At 43.1% G+C, this 17,711-nt stretch overlaps 1 protein-coding gene across 1 annotated transcript; it reads left to right on the forward strand.

Moving 5' to 3' along the window:
• Positions 1-3,733: 3,733 nt before the first annotated feature.
• On the forward strand, positions 3,734-17,129 carry TOP3B (DNA topoisomerase III beta; the record flags this gene model as incomplete). The annotated part of the gene is made up of 17 exons (XM_079543741.1): positions 3,734-3,803; positions 4,687-4,818; positions 5,571-5,677; positions 6,339-6,413; positions 7,646-7,842; positions 8,276-8,432; positions 9,542-9,655; positions 10,569-10,659; positions 10,970-11,124; positions 11,329-11,434; positions 12,326-12,472; positions 13,235-13,408; positions 14,178-14,306; positions 14,549-14,698; positions 15,098-15,198; positions 15,445-15,646; positions 16,648-17,129. 17 exons carry the CDS (start codon positions 3,734-3,736, stop codon positions 17,127-17,129), a joined length of 2,589 nt encoding a protein of 862 aa, XP_079399867.1.
• Between the last annotated feature and the right edge of the window lie 582 nt (positions 17,130-17,711).

The following is a 17,711-nucleotide window of genomic DNA, read 5'->3' on the forward strand; positions in this document are numbered from 1 at the left end:
TTGGTTCTGTCAAGGTATATTGGTATCCAAGATTGATTTGTTTGAAAAAGGTCTTTAAAATTGCAAATATATTTGACTGTAGCCAGAGCACATGTAAGTCTGTTCTGCCAGACCAGCGTTAGGTTGTTAGCAGGGCGACCTGCATGTCTCCATGCTAAGTGTTACAGCTGGGAACACAGGGAGCATATAGATGCGGGTCATGGAGCAGAGATGTGACTGCAAGCAACCTAGGGCATTTATCAGCCTGGAATTGGAGCCAGGGTATGAGAGCGTGGGCAGCTGTAGTGGGTCCTCAGGGTGGGGAAGCAGGAGCTGGTCACAGTGCAGGACAGACTGTGCAGGAGTTTGGAAGGTAGATCAGCTCTTGGAGAGCTTGCACGTCAGTGCCCTGTGACAGTGACTTCCCTGATGTGACACGCAGACAACGTTACCTCCTCTGGGAGGATAGGCTCTCCAGGGACGGGAAGCACGCTGAGCCTGCTGATCTCAGAGCATATCTGCACAATGCAGTGAGAGTGCAACTTGTGCAGATCTTTCTGCTCAGATAGGCTCCCACATGAACTGCACTTCCCTGATCTCAGCTCCTGGCTTGGAGATGGAGCCTTTGTGGCAACGTGGCTGTGCTGCATCAATTTGCAAATAACAGCATGAAAGCAGCTGAGGTCTGTGCTGAGGTCTGCATCTCCTACAGCTGTACCCTCAGGTCTGCAGCGCAGTTGCCCACACGCAGGGAACGTGGGGATATGGATTTCAGATGGTCACCACCATGTTGCTTTTGTTTCTTTTTGCTTTGTTTCTGTTATTGTTTTGTTTTCTTATCACAGACTGCATTTGGAGAGGGATTATCCAACCTGAACTGTGGTTTATTGTCAGTGCCCAAACTGGGCTGGAACACAGAGGCCGGTGCAAGACCAAACCTGAACACAATATGTGTATTTAGTTTCTCCTGTTTCATCCTTGTGGATCCATTCCCATTCACACAGATCCTTTCCATCAATTTCAAGAAAGCCTTAAATGAGAAGTAATGCTTCAGAAGGTAAATGGGCACTTTTAGCTCTGCAGTCTCTTTAATGTGACATGTTCCCCCACCATGTCAGTAGGTGAGCCTTTCTGCCTTGCCAGTACTGCACAAACTGGTAAACACACTTGGATACACACGGGATTGAAGTCTGAGTATTTTCTAACACAGAGCTTTGGTTATCTGTGGGCTTTTCCATTTCTCTTTGAATAAGAGACTACTACCAAAGGGGAAAATTGGGTCAAGATCCTATGAGATGTTGTGTGTGTGAGTGTGTGAGTCCAGGAAGTAAGAATATCCTATTGCAGCCAGCATCCACCTTCTTCCTTCTCCTCTTCCTTCTATTATAATCTTTTAAATTTCTTATAAGGAACAAGTAATTTTTGCTTCAACCCAAAGTACTTTGAGAGCTGTTATTTCTCTGTATGCAGTTGACTCCTGCTTCCCATCTCTGAAGTATCTGGAGACCAGACCTGTGCTCGGGATTTCAGGCACATTTTTGTGGCCTCATAGTTCTTTATTAGTTCCAAAAAAGAAGAAAAACTGTTTTTTCATCGCCTGCATTTCCATCATTTCTGATGTCTATGGCATCCTCCCAGATGTGTTTCCGCCAGCCTGATGCTCTTGTCGATACTTATTAATATCATGACCATCTCTTCGAATGTGTTTGGAAACAAACAGGGCAAAGTTACCCTAAGGTCAGGAATGATCCAAGAGAAGTGAAAATAGGAGTGACCATGCTCTCCACAACAGTTGGTGCTTCTGCAGCTTTTCCTATCTTGCCCTTAAAATCAACTTTGCAATCAGATCTGTTGAACACCCCCGAATTGAGGGGAGCCGCTGCCCAAGCCCGGGAGCTCCAGGCACCGAGGCGTTACGACCGAAGTCGTTCAGAGATGCGGAGCCCAAGGCTCAGGCACGGCGCAAGCTCTGCCGATGCGGAACGGATGTCAAGACGAGGGTTTTCGCCGCTGAAATAACCATCCGCCGAAACAACCCAGGGATAAACGGCGCCGGAAAACACGGGGCTGTACAGGCGGCAGCGAGGGCAAGGCACTCCCGGCCCGCAGATGTTTTCCAGGCCGCGTCCCGGCTGAGGTGGGCGCCGGCTCCGAGCGCCCCCCGGCCCGGCACACGCCGAGCAGCCCGATCCCGCGCCGCCACCGCTCCCTGGCGGGGAAGCGTTCCGCAGCGCGCCGGCTGCAGCACGGCAGTCCGAGTCCTTCCGCGCCGTCCTTCTGCGCTCCGAACCTTTCCTGCCTGCTGGCCCGGCGTGCCGTCAGCCGCGCAACACGGGCAGCGCTTCGCGACGGTCGTGAGGAACCCGTTCGGTCTGCGCCCACCGCCCGTGGTCCTGGCACGCCGGATGTTGCTGAAGAAAAACCTGCGTGTATGGACATGCAGAGGGTGGCCGGGCTGCCGGAGGATTTTTTGGCGGCGGTAAACCTTCACCTGGACCTGAGCGGCCGAAAGCAGCAGTTGGGCAGCTGCCGCCCGATCTCCGGCCGTGGTGGTGGCTGCGGAGATGGAGCGATGCAGCGGGGCGGAGGAAATGGGCACGTAGGGCAGTGCTGCACACCCTATCCCTGTTCTGATCTGGGAATTGACCCTTTATCAGCAACAGTTTGTTAATGGGCGTGCAGGCCGGCTGTGTCCTGCTCTGCATCTTCGGGAAGAGGCAGACCTGTACCTCGCTGAGCTGCCTGGGAAGCGCCGTTTGCTGTAACGTTCTGCGGCCAACGCCACTCGAAGGCTGGGCGGCGCTCTGTGTCCCCGTGAGCGCAGCGCGGGCGAGAGAAGCCTTCAGAACGGGAACAGAGTAACTGCTGGGTGCTGAAAAAGGAAGAGATGGTGGGTTTTGTAGCAGGCTTATCGTAGAGGAAATTGAAAATATGCCTGTGACATCTCTGAAGGCTTTGTGTTAACTTGCATACTGATTGTTCCAGATGTTCCCCAGATGTCAAAGAGAACCAGGCACTGAAGAACACATTTGTTTTAGCAACTCACAGCTTTGCTTTTGCCAAGAATAAAGATCCCTGGCTTTGTTTCCTTCCCTAGTAACCTGTAGATCTAATAATGCCACTAATCTAAGCGAAGATGAATCCGTTCCGTTCATTCCGTACGCGTGGTGCTGCCGCCCGTTCTGCTCCGCTCTGCTTCCCTCTCTGTGCGGTGGCCGCCAGTCCCAAGGAGCGCGCGCGGAGCAGGGCAGAGCCGCGCCGACCCTCCCAGGGCCGCACGTGGGGAGCGGGGCCGCGGCTCGCCGTCACTCCTCCACACCGGCAGGGGACGCCGGCGCAGCGGGCGGGACGGAAGGTGCCGCGGCGCTCCCCGACTTCCGGCGCCGTGCCCCGGAAGTGCGAGCGGGCGCTATGGCCGCTCGCTGAGGTGCGGGGCTGGGAGGTGTTTCAGCTCGGCGGGGAGCTCCGGCGGGGCTCTTCTCGGGGCCCGTCCGACCCCGGGCTCGAGCTGTTCCCCGGGGCGCCCGCTGGAGCCGTTTCCCGCCGTGAAGCTGCGGGCTGCCCCGCGGAGCGGCGGGTTCTGGCTGCGTGCTCGTGCGATGCGTGGCTGCTCGTCGCTGGGGCTGCGCAGCGCGCTCCCGCGTTCCCTCTCTCTCCAGGCTGAGAACGGGCTCTCGTCCGTGAGCTGAGTGCCGTGGGCTCCGGGAAACCGAACCGCTGCGCCGCCTGTCAGTTCGTGTCTCGGCAGCCCACGATGAGGACTGTGCTGATGGTGGCGGAGAAGCCTTCCCTGGCGCAGTCCATCGCCAAGATCCTCTCGAGGGGTAGGAATGGAAGCGGCTCGGTTTCGTCCTTTTTTGGCAGTGGCAGAATGGAGGCACTGCCCTGCTGAGGGAATGGACGTGGTCCGCACAGAGCCTCGCTGCGTGAGGCAGTGCTTGAGATCTCTGCGGGAGAAGTGAGGTCAAGAGATAGCCAGGTGGCAGACTTGGTTGTCTTTGGGGTAGCAGGCACTGGAATAGTGGCTTAGAGCAGCTGCCCATTCATGAAATTACTGAGTGGTGCTTCGTTTTGTTCATTCTGCGTATTTTGATGTGCCAATGTTTCTTCAACTTGAGAATCGTGACATCTGTTTTTGTTACCTCTGGGCAGCCTGATCAGTGCCTGCTTTAGTGGTTGGCACCTCTGTCTGTGGCAGGGACATTGGAACAAGATAATCTTTGAGGTCCTTTCCAACCCAACCTGTTCTGTGATTCTCTTTTGCATGGCTGTAGTGTGTGTTAGTGCGTACAGATTCTGGAAAACGCCAGTCAAGTAGTAAGCTGGTGTCTGGGAATTTCTGAAGCAATGGTAAATATTCTGTAAATGATGTGGATAACAGAAAAGCAGCTGTATTTGCTTAAGGATCTCTTGGAGCTTGATGATCCCTGAGGTTCCTTGCAACGCAAGCCATTCTGTGGTTCTGGTGGGGAAAGATAAAGGAGATTCTGAATATTTCAACTGAAAATGAATTATGACAGAAAAAGTTTAAAACAATAGTTGCAGCAAAACCTTGATCAAAGAGTTAGAATTTTATGAGCAGGAAGATCCTAGTTGTCTGGTCTAGAGAAAAGGGGGTGTAATTATGAAAGAACAATGTTTCAGTAGTTGTTTTTTTATTACTTCTTAGTTTGTATTTTGTTGTTAATTGTGTTCTTATTCCCACAGGAAGCATGTCCTCTCGCAAGGGGCTGAATGGTGCATGCTCTGTGCATGAGTACTCGGGGTCGTTTATAGGGCAGAGTGCCCGTTTCAAGATGACGTCTGTGTGTGGTCATGTCATGACTTTGGATTTCATAGGTATTTGTCTGTTCATTGAGTGCTTTAACTGATATGGCTTGTAAAATTTTCAAGGACTGGATTATTTCCATGTATGATGTTTTCTTCAGGAAAAGCATTAAAGAGAACAAGAGCGGAAGGGAGTGTGACAATATCACTTGTGGTCTCCAGTTTTTAACTTTTGTTTCTAGCCCCCTGGCTGACTTGTGTGACTGTGCAACACATCTTCAATGCCTGAATTATATTATGAGTCTTAATTTGCCAACTATTAAATTCTGAATTACAGTGCTTTGAAGGAGTACAGTGTCATATAATTGTTAAACAATTTTGTGAACAGTTATTTTTGACAAAGGGAAATGAACAAATGCTCTGATATGAGAAGATGGTGGTACTGGATGCTTCACAGCATAATAGGGCTGTGACATAGCTGGCCATGAGTAATGGTAAAAGAGTGCAGTGTGCACCTCTTGTGTGCACTGTGAAAACCAGGAAAAATCGCATCCCTGGCCTGATGACTGATTGCAGGAACAGGAGTTTTTTAATAGCTCACATTAACGTTTCTGAAAGATGTGTAGTATGTCTCTAAATTCTGTCTGCCGTGTCTCAGAATTACAGCTGCAGTTCACACAGAGTTAAGAGGTCACTTGAGATCCAGTAAAGCAAGATGCATTAGGATGGAAGGCTTTCCAAGACAAAGTTTGAAAGCCAAACTATTGTTCTGGGGTTTTTAATGTTTATTTACAGCTCTACTTTAATGCACTTCTGCTTTTCAGGAAAATATAACAGCTGGGACAAGGTGGATCCAGCAGAACTTTTTAGCAAAGCTCCCACAGAAAAGAAAGAAGCGAATCCCAAACTGACCATGGTGAAGTTTTTACAGGTATTCCTCTTATGAAATTTTATTGAGATTCGTGTCAAAACAAACGATCCCTGTGTGTATTGGATACGTGTTTGGCTTCTAACAGCACATGGCAGGTCTAGCCTGCAAATGGCTCCTTCAAAATATCTCTGTTAGCCTCTTCTCACGTGCACTTCTGTGGGAAGAAAGTGATAGTTTGGATCCTTTTTCAAAATTATACTTTTTCTGGAAAGAAGGTGTTTGGTGTAAGACTGATATCTGTTGGATAAGTTTAGATTTCCTGGCATCTTTATGAGCTAGAAAAGTCGTTCTTGATTTTTTGTTGTTGTTTGTTTGATTTAATGATGTGAGAATTAAGACAGAGGAAGGGGAAGGGACTGGGCCCAAGATCAGGCATATAGTGTGGGGCAGGAGTTCAGAAGCCTTCTGCTACTGCAGAGCCATCCATGCTGATATATGTATTTTTTCAGGCAGACTTTTGGTTCTGTGAAGCACATCTTTCTTTTCTCTTAAACCATTCTATAATTACGTGCTGTTTTCTTGTTCCTTTTGCTTTCTTCTCCCAGTTCTTTTTGCACCAAATAAATTGTATCAATCTTTAGAGCTTTAAAACAGAAACAAAAGCTGTACAGTTACTGAAGAGATTTTTTTGTTTGAGTTGCTGGTTACTGTGCTTTTACAGGTGGAGGGAAGAGGCTGTGATTGCATTGTCTTGTGGTTGGATTGCGATAAGGAGGGAGAAAACATCTGTTTTGAAGTAAGATTTCTAATACTATGTTGTATTAATTTGTAGCATGAGGTACTATCAGTATGTTGTTCTTTGGATACATGGTAATATTCAAACTAACTTAAATAAAAATTTAAAAGCATGGGGAACCTTGGTGGAAAAGCTCATGTTTTTGAATTCATAAGATGTCAGTCAAAGAGTGTAATTGATTTTGTTGATGTTGCAGATCAGAGAGGAATAATAAGATCTCTTAAATGTTGAAATGTAGCAGTGCTTTCTGTCAGAGTCAGTGTTTCACAGCTGGTTTAATTATTTTTGCCATCCTTATAAAATTAATTTCCATTATCCTAGCTTAGTTGAGACACTTCTGAGCATAGAGACTGTTCGTAAATGTTGGCTTACAGCAGGAGTTTGGACTCTGCACCTTAAAGATGTAGAACTGAAACTTTGTGGTGTACAGAGACTTTTCAAAAAAGTCCCGTTCCCTGAAGTCTCCATTGTATGGGAACTGCTGGGTCACAGCCCGAGCCTCTGACTGATCACCTGAGGGAGCACTGAGTCAGCCAGGGGAGCACAGGTGAAGGCAATGCAGCTGTGCTGCCAGAAGGGGTGGAGCCAGGCTGCACCCCTCCTAGACCTGTTTAAGAGCTGGCTACCAGTGGGGAAGGATCTCATCTGGAGATCTGCTCTGCTGGAGTTTTGTAAGTGAGCCCAGGGGTAAGCTTTCTATCTATTCTGTTCTTGTTATCATAATCTGCTTTGCCAAACTCTCTTGTTTATTTTGTAATTATAACATCTTAATATTCATTGATTATACGCTCCATGAAAACTATTTTTTTTCTCTTGTTTAAAAAGCACATTTTATGAAGTATTTAAGTTCTTTAAATACCACTATTTCATTACTGTGCCTTGGCAACCTAGGTAGAAACTGATGCACGTTCATCAGATATTCGCAGTACAACAGCTACAGTGGTGAGACTCTTTGCTCTGAGCTAGGAATAGTGTTTCACTTCCAGCAGTTGCTGTTTGATATACAGACCTTTCATTTTTTTGTAGTTCTTAATATGCTTTTTAGTGTACAGACAAATACTGTTCTTATCAGTTTATGTACTGACATGATATCTTACTGAATGAGGAAAACAGTTACTCATCAGCAGGTGTTTTGTGGGGAGGTTTTGGTTTGTTTTTTGCTCCTGAGAGAAAAACTGACTTAAGCCCTGAGCTTTCAGTTACTTATAAAATCTGCTTTTGATCCTCATTAGGTTCTTGATGCTGTTCTTCCTGTTATGAACAAACCTCCCAGCACTGAAAGGACAGTTTATAGAGCTAAATTCAGTTCTATTACTGACACAGACATCTGCAATGCCATGAATCATTTGGGAGAGCCCAATCGCAATGAAGCTCTTTCAGTGGATGCCCGCCAGGAGCTGGATCTCAGAATTGGCTGTGCATTTACAAGGTGAGAGCATAGATGGGATGTAGTTTTATGAAAGGTTCAGGAGTACTGTTCTGTCAGCAAAATACGCCTTAGAGCTGTAGTGGCTAATTCTACTGAGTACCAAAGCAAACAGTTCTGTGCTGTAAAGTGAAAAAATGTGTTATAGCTTTACCTAGGTTAGAGAAAATAATGTCAGCAGATAATAGATATCTTATTTAGTCTTCTTCTCACACTTCCTTGGGAGTAAGCAGAATTCTAGGAAGCAAAGTAATTCTAACTTCTTTAGCTTTAAGACTTGATGTTTCTGAAAATAGGTTTATTTTTAATATATGTATATACCTGAGTGACTTAGCAAATTATTCATACATATCTGGAAAAGTTCCTGAAAGTTGCTTCTTTGCATGGGAACGAGGATATTGATGTATTTATTGCTATATATTATCTTCCCCTTAAGATTTCAGACCAAGTATTTTCAGGGGAAATATGGAAATTTAGACAGCTCCCTCATCTCCTTCGGGCCATGTCAAACACCAACACTTGGATTCTGCGTTGAAAGGCATGACAAAATCCAGTCATTCAAGCCTGAGACTTACTGGGTGCTGCAGGCTAAAGTAAGCTTTGTGTTACTTGTTTGATTAAAACATGTTTTCCTTCTTATGTACAAAGAAATGCACTTAATATTTTCATTTTGTCCATTCATAAATTTGTAGCTGCTGACAAGGATTCACAATGCCTCCAATTTACTTGTTATTTTCTTTCAGTTTACATGTGTGTGTGTGTCACCACTCTCTCTAGAGCAGATTTGATGATGTCAGTTCTGTGTTCAAGTGGTAATTGTATGCTGCTGTAAGAATTCCTCAGTGCTAACCATCTAAGCTTAGACTCAGCCAGAAAGACTACTTGAAATGGCTTGCTATTGTTCCCTGGGGTCCTTGGACCAACTGTGGTGTTAATTTGAATCCAAGAATAAATTTGTCTGCCAGCAAGCATTGGCATTGCTGAGTATTGGAGTTCTAAAGTAAATAAAATGTTCATTGTGTTGATGCTGAGTCCTCTGAATGCTTTGGCTGCTTATGGCAGTTTTATAGCCTTGTTGCTGTCCAAGCTTGGAGAGCAAACCAACATGGTTTTACTGTTTGTGATGACATGGATTGTGTAAATAAATAGAAGATAGATGGTAAGAAGTTGCCGTTTTTAGATTTTAAAATTTAAAAAGAAAAAAAAAGGTGAAATCCGGTGTCTACTCTCATCTGTTTTTTGATACATCTCATTTATTTGTGTCGTGCTAGGAAGCATTTGGTGCCATTTTCAGGGAGTTGCATGCACACACACTGATTAGTTCATATTTATTTTTGTAGGTGGGACTTGGAATGGGGCCTACGTACACTTTTTTTTTTTAATGCAAAGAATTAATTTTGCAAGTCAAAATGATAAACGTTGAATTTCTGCCCTTTTTGCCTTTGTTATTCCAAGTATTAAAAATAAAGATAGAATTTCAGTTAACTGCAAGAGTAATTCCAGTCATTCTCCTGAACTCAAATTACTCTGTTTCTCAAAAGCCACTGGAACATGAGTACAGCTGCGTGCTTGGAGCTCTTGTAGAACATCTATTGCTAGGGTTTACTTTCTGGATTATTGTTGGAAAAGTGCATTCTGCACTTTTAATAATAGTGTTGGTGGGAATTTAGTTGTTGTTGTTGTTTGTTTTTTGATCAACCAGGTGAACCCTGAGAAAGAAAGTTCTCTCACTTTGGATTGGGATAGAGTGCGGGTATTTGATCGTGAGATTGCTCAGATGTTCCTGAATGTAACAAAGACGGCAAGAGAAGCAAAGGTAGGAGTATTTACCAGGTGTTGCTAGAGCATATTTCACATAAAGGAGATGCTACTTAATATTTCATCTACTGTATATTATTTTGTTTTTGTGTTCTTTTGGTGAAGAAAGTTATGAAATACGATCTGTATTTTTTTTTTTTAATTCAATTCAACTTTGTATAAACAATAAGCAAAAATGTTTGTGATTGTAGTTTGTGTCGTTTGAGTTGCACTGCTATGGTCATCTCAACAGAAGCCCGTTCTGGACTTTGGAAATGGTCATCATTCATGACAGGAATTAGCAGTCTTCATTGCTGAACTTGCTGAGAAACGCAGTTCAGAACTCTGAGCAGACCTCTTATTTCCCAAAGGACACTGTACAGATCAGAATTTGCTTACTTATGTAACAGCACTCCTGCAGTTAAATTTTCAGTTGTGTATGGTGCAGTCTTTATAGCCAACTAACTTGTAATTCTGTTCTGTTCAATACTTGTTTGTCAGTGTGTTGGGATTTAAATGTTTACAGCTATCAACATTCAGAGGCTGTGTGAAGTCTTCAAAAATCTAGATCCCTATCTTTAGGGACCACTACTTGGATTGAGCACTACACCCTTGCAGCACTGACAAATGTGCTGCTGAGCTAAATGGGAAGTGAAGATAGCAATAAGCTACTTTTCTGCATATCCAGTGGTAGGTCTCATCTAGTCCATGGTGTGAAGGGACCCTTGGGCTGTACCTTCAGCATTTGGTAAAGCTGTTTCCAGTCAGATTTCCACCAGATTTGATGGTTACTGTTCTAAGGAAAAAAATCAAAACAGATATGACAAAAGCAGGTAATGTAGTTATACCACGTGGTTTTAATCATAATGGAAATTATGCATTTATCAATTACCAAGCTTCAAAACTTTTACTGGAAAAATGCTATTTTCTAGGTAGAATCTGTGAGTAAAAAAGAGAAGGTGAAGCAGAGACCACTGGCTCTGAACACGGTAGAAATGCTACGAGTGGCCAGTGCTGCTTTAGGTACGTGTAAAAGTTTAGATTTTCACACTGATTTAGAGCAAAATACTTTGGATTCTCAGCTGAAAAAATCAAGCCCCTATAAAATATGTTTTGATGAGTCTCCTCTCCCTACAGTGTATCACTTTTGGGAAACACGTTTAGAAAGCATGTCAGAAATGCTGGGTCAGATCAAGGTGGCAAAAGCCTTACAGAAAGGACAAGCAGTAATTTATAACTAATGGAAATGTTTTGATAAGGTATGCTTTAAGACTCGGCAACCAAACCATCTGCAGATTGCTGTATGATTTTCTCCTCTCCTGTGCCATCCCAGGAATGGGTCCGCAGCACGCCATGCAGATAGCAGAGCGTCTGTATACACAGGGTTATATCAGCTACCCTCGAACAGAAACTACCCATTATCCAGAAAACTTTGACTTGAAGGGATGCTTGAGACAACAAGCTAATAATCCTTACTGGGCAGAAACGGTGAGTACGTAAAGCAACACCTCTGCTGTTCTACAGATGGTTCTCTAGTCCGTGTTATAACACATCTCACCTGTACGTTTTGATCTGTAATTGCTTTTACGTACAGATATTGTAGTTACGGGTTTGATCTCAAAAAAACTTTTAACCTGATAGTGGAGACCTGCTACCCACTTCAGCCTGTTTTCTCTCTTTTCCTTCACCCAGGTAAAAGCATTGCTATCAGAAGGCATCAATCGTCCAAGGAAAGGCCATGATGCAGGGGACCATCCTCCCATCACTCCAATGAAAGCTGCAACAGAAGCAGAATTAGGTATAGACAAATTGAATAGTGTTAGAACGCTCTGAGGAAATCTGCTCCTGAAGGTTTGGGAGCTATGTTAAAAGACTCTAGGTTTTAATGCAAAATCTGAATTGGAAGAACTGGACAGAAGAGCAGACTTTACCTTAAGTTTCTAATAACAGCGAAGATCAGAACTCTCAGAGAGATTTGCCCTGTAATGGCTTCAAAGTGCTGAAACTTTATTAAATATTTCTGCTTGAAATTCAGACTTAAGCTGAATTTAATTTTTTTTCCTCTGTGTTTTGTGTTCATTATGTTAAAATGTAAGATTTGACTCTATGCTGTGACCTGTTAAAGAGAGATTTAAAAATTATAAGGAAGTATAGTGAATGTGATGTGTTTATTAGGAATAACTAAGATTGTTGTAGAAAACTGGTAAATCCTGATTTTCAGCCATCAGTGAAATCAGCTCTGATAGAGAAGTAAACTGAGTAACCATGTAGCTTACGGAATGGCTATGTAAAACTTCTTTGTACACAGTAGGATGAAATCTGCAAAGCACAAGACTGATACTTAGAAGCTTAGTTTTCTGTTTGTAACAGTGTAACCTCCACTATTTGATTTCCTAGCTATATATTGTGATTAAGGAAACTGCATGTAGCTCTTGTCTGTGCTATGCTAGTTTGTCAGGCAATCTGGTTGATAACATTTAAAAAAAAACAAAACAGTGTAACAGAGGATTCTAACGTGATTTTATGGGTAGGCAGTTTTAAAGGGGATGTTGGATGGACTTCTGAATCTTATTTTCTCTTAGGTACCAGTTTTCCCTGTGGTTTCTGTGGAAATCTGATATCTTCTAGTGCAGATTTTATATGGTGCTGCAAGACTTATTTGTGGGAGTAAGATATTGTTTATCCCCAGGTGGAGATGGATGGCGACTGTATGAGTACATAACTAGGCATTTCATTGCCACTGTGAGTGCTGACTGCAAGTACCTACAAACCAACATTTCTTTCAGTATTGGCCCTGAACGTTTTAGCTGCGTTGGAAAAGTGGTAACTTCACCAGGTAAGACTAACCAGGGAGTAAGTAGTTAGCTACAATTTGAATGACCAATGCATGAATTACCAATTCATGCATTAAGTAGATATAAAAGTGAAGGTTTGGAGCAAGTCGAATTCAAGGCTTTTTTTCCTGGAGCTTATGAAGATCACAAGGACTGAATCTTTGTCTTTTCATTTCTGTTACCCTAGAAAAGGATGTACTTCCCATGTAGTAGTCTCAAAGTTTTTAGTGCCACACTTACCAGTGTAAAGACCAGTTGTTGTTTTTCAGACTGCAAATGCTTTTTGTGATTTATGTTATACAAGGATTGATTTTTTTTTTTTTTTTTTTTTTTTTTTTTTTTTAAATTTTTTTCCTTGATCCTCAGGAAAAAGACTGTAGTACCCTCAGTGAAATGTTCACAGCAAGTCATCTGTTACATTTATACAACTTAGTATTTGCATTTTCTTTTTAAGAGGCTCTTCCCATCCATTTGGTAAGACTTTTGGCACTATGCTTTCCTTTGAGGAAAGCCTTGGTTGGTTTTTTCTTTTTCTGCAGTTTCATTTTTCTCTCCATATATCAGCTGGACCCAATTTTCCACAGAACAGCTTTGATGCAGTGGGAGATCCCATTTCTTGATGTAGTATTTCAAATATTGTCTGCAGGGAGGGCAAACAGCCTCTCAACTTTGATATGCATTGTGTAGCCCACATTAAAATCAGAAATAGGAGTGTTGGCCTTTTGTAAGCTGTGAAGGTAAGCTCTCATTTTGTTTACCTCCAGGGTTCACAGAAATTATGCCTTGGCACAGCATTCCATTAGAAGAGAGCCTTCCCTGCTGTGAGAAAGGAGATCTCTTTCCAGTTGGGGAAATAAAATTGCTGGAAATGCAAACCAGTCCTCCTGACTACCTGACAGAAGCAGAACTCATCACACTGATGGAAAAGCATGGCATTGGTAGGTACTTGCTTAACACACATTTATCCTGTAATACATCTGCTAAGAGGGCAAAGGGTCTGAATCACCCCTCTGAACTTTCTCTGTTGGTAATGACCTTTCAGTATTCATTTGAATAAGTCCAGACATGATCTCTTTCCCATCAAACCACAATGCCTGTATCACCTCTTAGTGGATGGTAGATTTTGCTTTCCCCACATTTCGTTCATTTTATCCTTATGCCCAGTTTCTGACCAAAGCAAAAACTGTTCTTAATCTCTCCTTGGCACTTCTGTGTCATAGAAAGCTATTGCGTGGAAGAATGTGCCTCCAGTTGTTAGCAATGGTTTTCTGTCTGTACAGTTTGCCTCAGTTTTGCTGGCTCCAATAGTCTTTAAGTATTTTATTATATAATTTATCACAGTATTATTTTTCTTTTTCAATCTGACTTGCTTCCTTCAATACATTTTCATAAACGTGTCCAGTCCATACAAACACAGTATCTTTTTTCCACTTTATTTTTCCAGAATAAGTGATTGTGAGAATAGCTTCCTTCCCATCACTAATTCCTTGGAAGAGATGAAAGGATTAAGGTTAAAACATGTTTCAGCCTTCTGAGAACTGCAAAGGAACATATATGTTAACAGATAGAGATATTGTCCACTGGAAACTGGGTATTAGCAAAAAGCAGTCTCAGAAGTGCTGTAATATGACACAAAACCAGAGAAGTCAGAAGCTAGTAGTTCAGTGAAAACTTTGACGGGTTATTTTGTCTTCCTTTGTGTGGCAGGAACTGATGCAAGTATTCCAGTTCACATCAACAACATTTGCCAGCGGAACTATGTCACAGTGGAGAGCGGTCGGAGACTAAAGCCTACAAACCTTGGAATTGTTCTCGTTCATGGTTATTACAAAATAGGTCAGTTGAATGCTCTCCTCCAAATTCATCCTCTTACCTTTTGTCCCCTTCAGTAAGTCAGGGGCTTTTGTCATTGTATAAATAATGTTTGTCTGAAGGATACTCTAGGAAAGTATTACTAATTCTAGAATCTGTAAAAACTCAAATTTATTTTGATATTGTTTTATATATAGGCAGTTTCTTCTGTTCTTGGTCTACTGTTGCTGCTTCTCTGTTGCTACCGTCTTTGTTTTTTCTGGTAGATGCAGAATTAGTTCTTCCCACGATCCGCAGTGCTGTGGAGAAGCAACTCAACTTGATAGCTCTGGGTAAAGCAAATTACCACCAGGTCCTGGAGCATACCCTTGACATCTTCAAAAGAAAATTTCACTATTTTGTGGATTCTATTGCAGGTAAAACTTGTAGGGAATTTCACACGTACAACAACTACTTAATTGTTGTACTTTCAAATGAGGTTGCTTTTAGGGTTTTAGGCTCACTGAAAGTTGTGCCAGGACTGTTGCTTTACAAAGGAGATTTGATCGTGCCTCCAAAATTCCACTTAAAATTGGTTTTGTGACTGCGTAGTGGTGAAAAGCTTCAAACAAGCTGAAGTACTTACTCTGCTGTGTTTGTGGATGCTTATTGCAAAATAATAATTAAAGAAAAAAAAGTTATCCTGAACAAGGAAGTGTAATGTGAGTAAACTACTTTAATTCCCACTACGTCTTTGCTGGTCCTGTAAATAGTATTGTGCAAAGTTTCCTCCTGGGGGAAGAATTCTAACACAGATGGAATTCCTTTTTCTCCAGGTATGGATGAGCTGATGGAAGTGTCATTTTCACCCTTAGCTGCTACGGGTAAACCTCTTTCCCGCTGTGGCAAATGCCATCGTTTTATGAAATATATTCAGGTAAGTTCACATTGTGTTTGGATTTTAAATTTCACTTGCTGGGGAGCTGTGATTAGAAACCCCCTTGCCATTGTTCAGTTTGGTTCAAATGTCGTTGTCAAGAAAGCACTTCATGGGGAGGAGGGGAAAGGGTGAAGCCTGATGCAGTTTTTCTATGCAGTGCAAATCAGAGTGGTCACTGCCGGATTTCCTGCAAGTTTTGAACTGGCCATACAGATGTTCTGAAGAGTTGCATTCTCTTTCCAGGCCAAACCAAGTCGTCTGCACTGCTCTCACTGTGATGATACCTACAGTCTTCCACAGAATGGTACAATTAAGCTCTACAAAGAGTTGCGTTGCCCCCTTGATGACTTCGAGCTGGTGTTGTGGTCGTCTGGATCCAGAGGAAAGAGCTACCCACTCTGTCCATACTGTTACAACCACCCTCCCTTCAGGGACATGAAAAAAGGTAAAATAAATAAAATGCAGGGGGTTTAGCTCAAGCGTTAGTTATCTTTGTGAAAGTTCCCTGTGTATTTTCTTGAATATGAGAGGCTGCTGTTACTGCTTTTGCTACAAGACAGAAGAGAGGGGCTGGTGTGCTTTGAGCTATTGTTCTTACTTCAGTGTTCCTGGAGTTTAGTGAAAGCTGCTTTTGTTGAAATAGCAGCATTTTGGGCATGAATTCAGATGTTAGAAGATTAGCCATTTTTTGAATCCATCTTTTTCTAAAAGGGCTGATGTGGAGCATCTGGAGAAACACTTTAGAGTTGGTCATGCAGCCATGTCTTACAGTTTTTAGGAAAACTCTTACTCAGAATGTTGAATAAACCACAACAGATTTTATGAAGAAAATACAATATTAACTGATCTACATGCACAGTAGGTGACCTTTCTAACGTTTGTTATATGGATGAGACTATAGATTAAGGATAGAGGGGGAGAACTGTATTTTGATACAGGGATATAGATGGTACGTTAGAAATTATTGAAGGATATAAGAAGGGGCAAAAATAGCATAGCAGTTAGTATAGTAACTGTGAGATCAAAAGCTATTTAAGTTAATGCTTGGAGGCTTTGAATGAGTGGCAGGAGCTTTCTGACGTCTTTTTTTTTTTTATTACTGTCTTCTGATTAAAAATGTCTTATGCTATTAGCATACAGTGTAACTATAAAGAGCAATTAGGAGTCATACATTTAATTGAAAATGTTTTTTCAACACTTCATATATCCAAACTATGTGCTGTACAGTGGCATTGTCTAGGAGTCATTGTACGATTGGGAGCAAGGGGTTATTCTGAAGGAGTGAAAAGACAGGTCTCCTTTTGGAGTTCTGTTCTGTTGTGCAGTGGTTTAGAAAATCGGTAGCGTACTAAGCTGTCTTTCAATTCTGTGTCTCACTTTCTGCAAACTGAGCAGCGGTAATATAGAGGATTCCACAGTGGTATAGTTTCACTCTTCTTCCACCAGGAATGGGCTGTAATGAATGCACCCACCCCACATGCCAGCATTCTCTTAGCATGCTTGGAATTGGGCAGTGTGTTGAATGTGAGAATGGAGTTCTGGTGCTAGACTCAACGTCAGGTCCTAAGTGGAAGATGGCCTGCAACAAATGCAATGTGATTGTGCATTTCTTTGAGAATGCCCACAAAGTCCGAGTGTCACCAGAGACCTGTGAGTTGTGTGATGCCGCTCTTGTGGACGTAGATTTCAACAAAGCCAAATCTCCTCTACCTGGTGATGAGACCCAGCATTCAGGCTGTGTATTCTGTGACCCTGTGTTTCAAGACCTGGTGGAGCTGAAACACGCAGCCATGAGACACCCCATGCACCGTGGCGGACAAGGGAAAAGGCAAGGTCGAGGAAGGGGAAAAGGGCGGAGGCCTGGGGGAAGACCCAACCCAAAGAAACCCAAGGACAAAATGGCAGCTCTGGCTGCTTACTTTGTATAATGGTCACACAATGCAAAATAAATAAACTTCTTATAAAAAATTTGTTTCTGTTGCTGTCATTGTTTCCTGTGCTAAGGCAAGTACTGTATTGGTGTGTGTTGTGTTTCTGGTTCTAAGTGGAAAAAGAAGAGTAGCAGTTCTCTGCGGGAAGTTGGTGCCGGGTGGATGTAGAGAGCATCAAAATACGGATTTTAGATTTGATGGTTATGTAGAAGGAAGAAAAAGACATCTGCTAGGACTCGTGTCTGTCTGGGGCTGGTGATGCTCAGGTGTGACCTTGCCCTTTAACTACAGCTGCGTATCTACTTTTAACTGCATTCAACTTTTAACTACAAAGTTTAAAAGCATTGACCGCTTTTTCTTTCTTTTCAGAGCTCTGCGGTGATTGAATAAGCGGGAGGCGGGCGATGTGAGCTGGCTTTGGCGATAGGGGGTGGGGGGACGGCGAGCAGCGCCGCCAGCGGAGTGAGGAGGGGAGAGCGACGGCAGCTGTCAGCGCACCGAACCGCAGCCGGTGCTTCTGCTTCGTTCCTTGCTGGAAACGTTCCGTTCTAACCGGGTACCGCCAGAAGCCTTTTCTGC

Source organism: Tetrao urogallus, assembly GCF_951394365.1.
Source record: "Tetrao urogallus genome assembly, chromosome: 17".
Classification (NCBI taxonomy): domain Eukaryota; kingdom Metazoa; phylum Chordata; class Aves; order Galliformes; family Phasianidae; genus Tetrao; species Tetrao urogallus.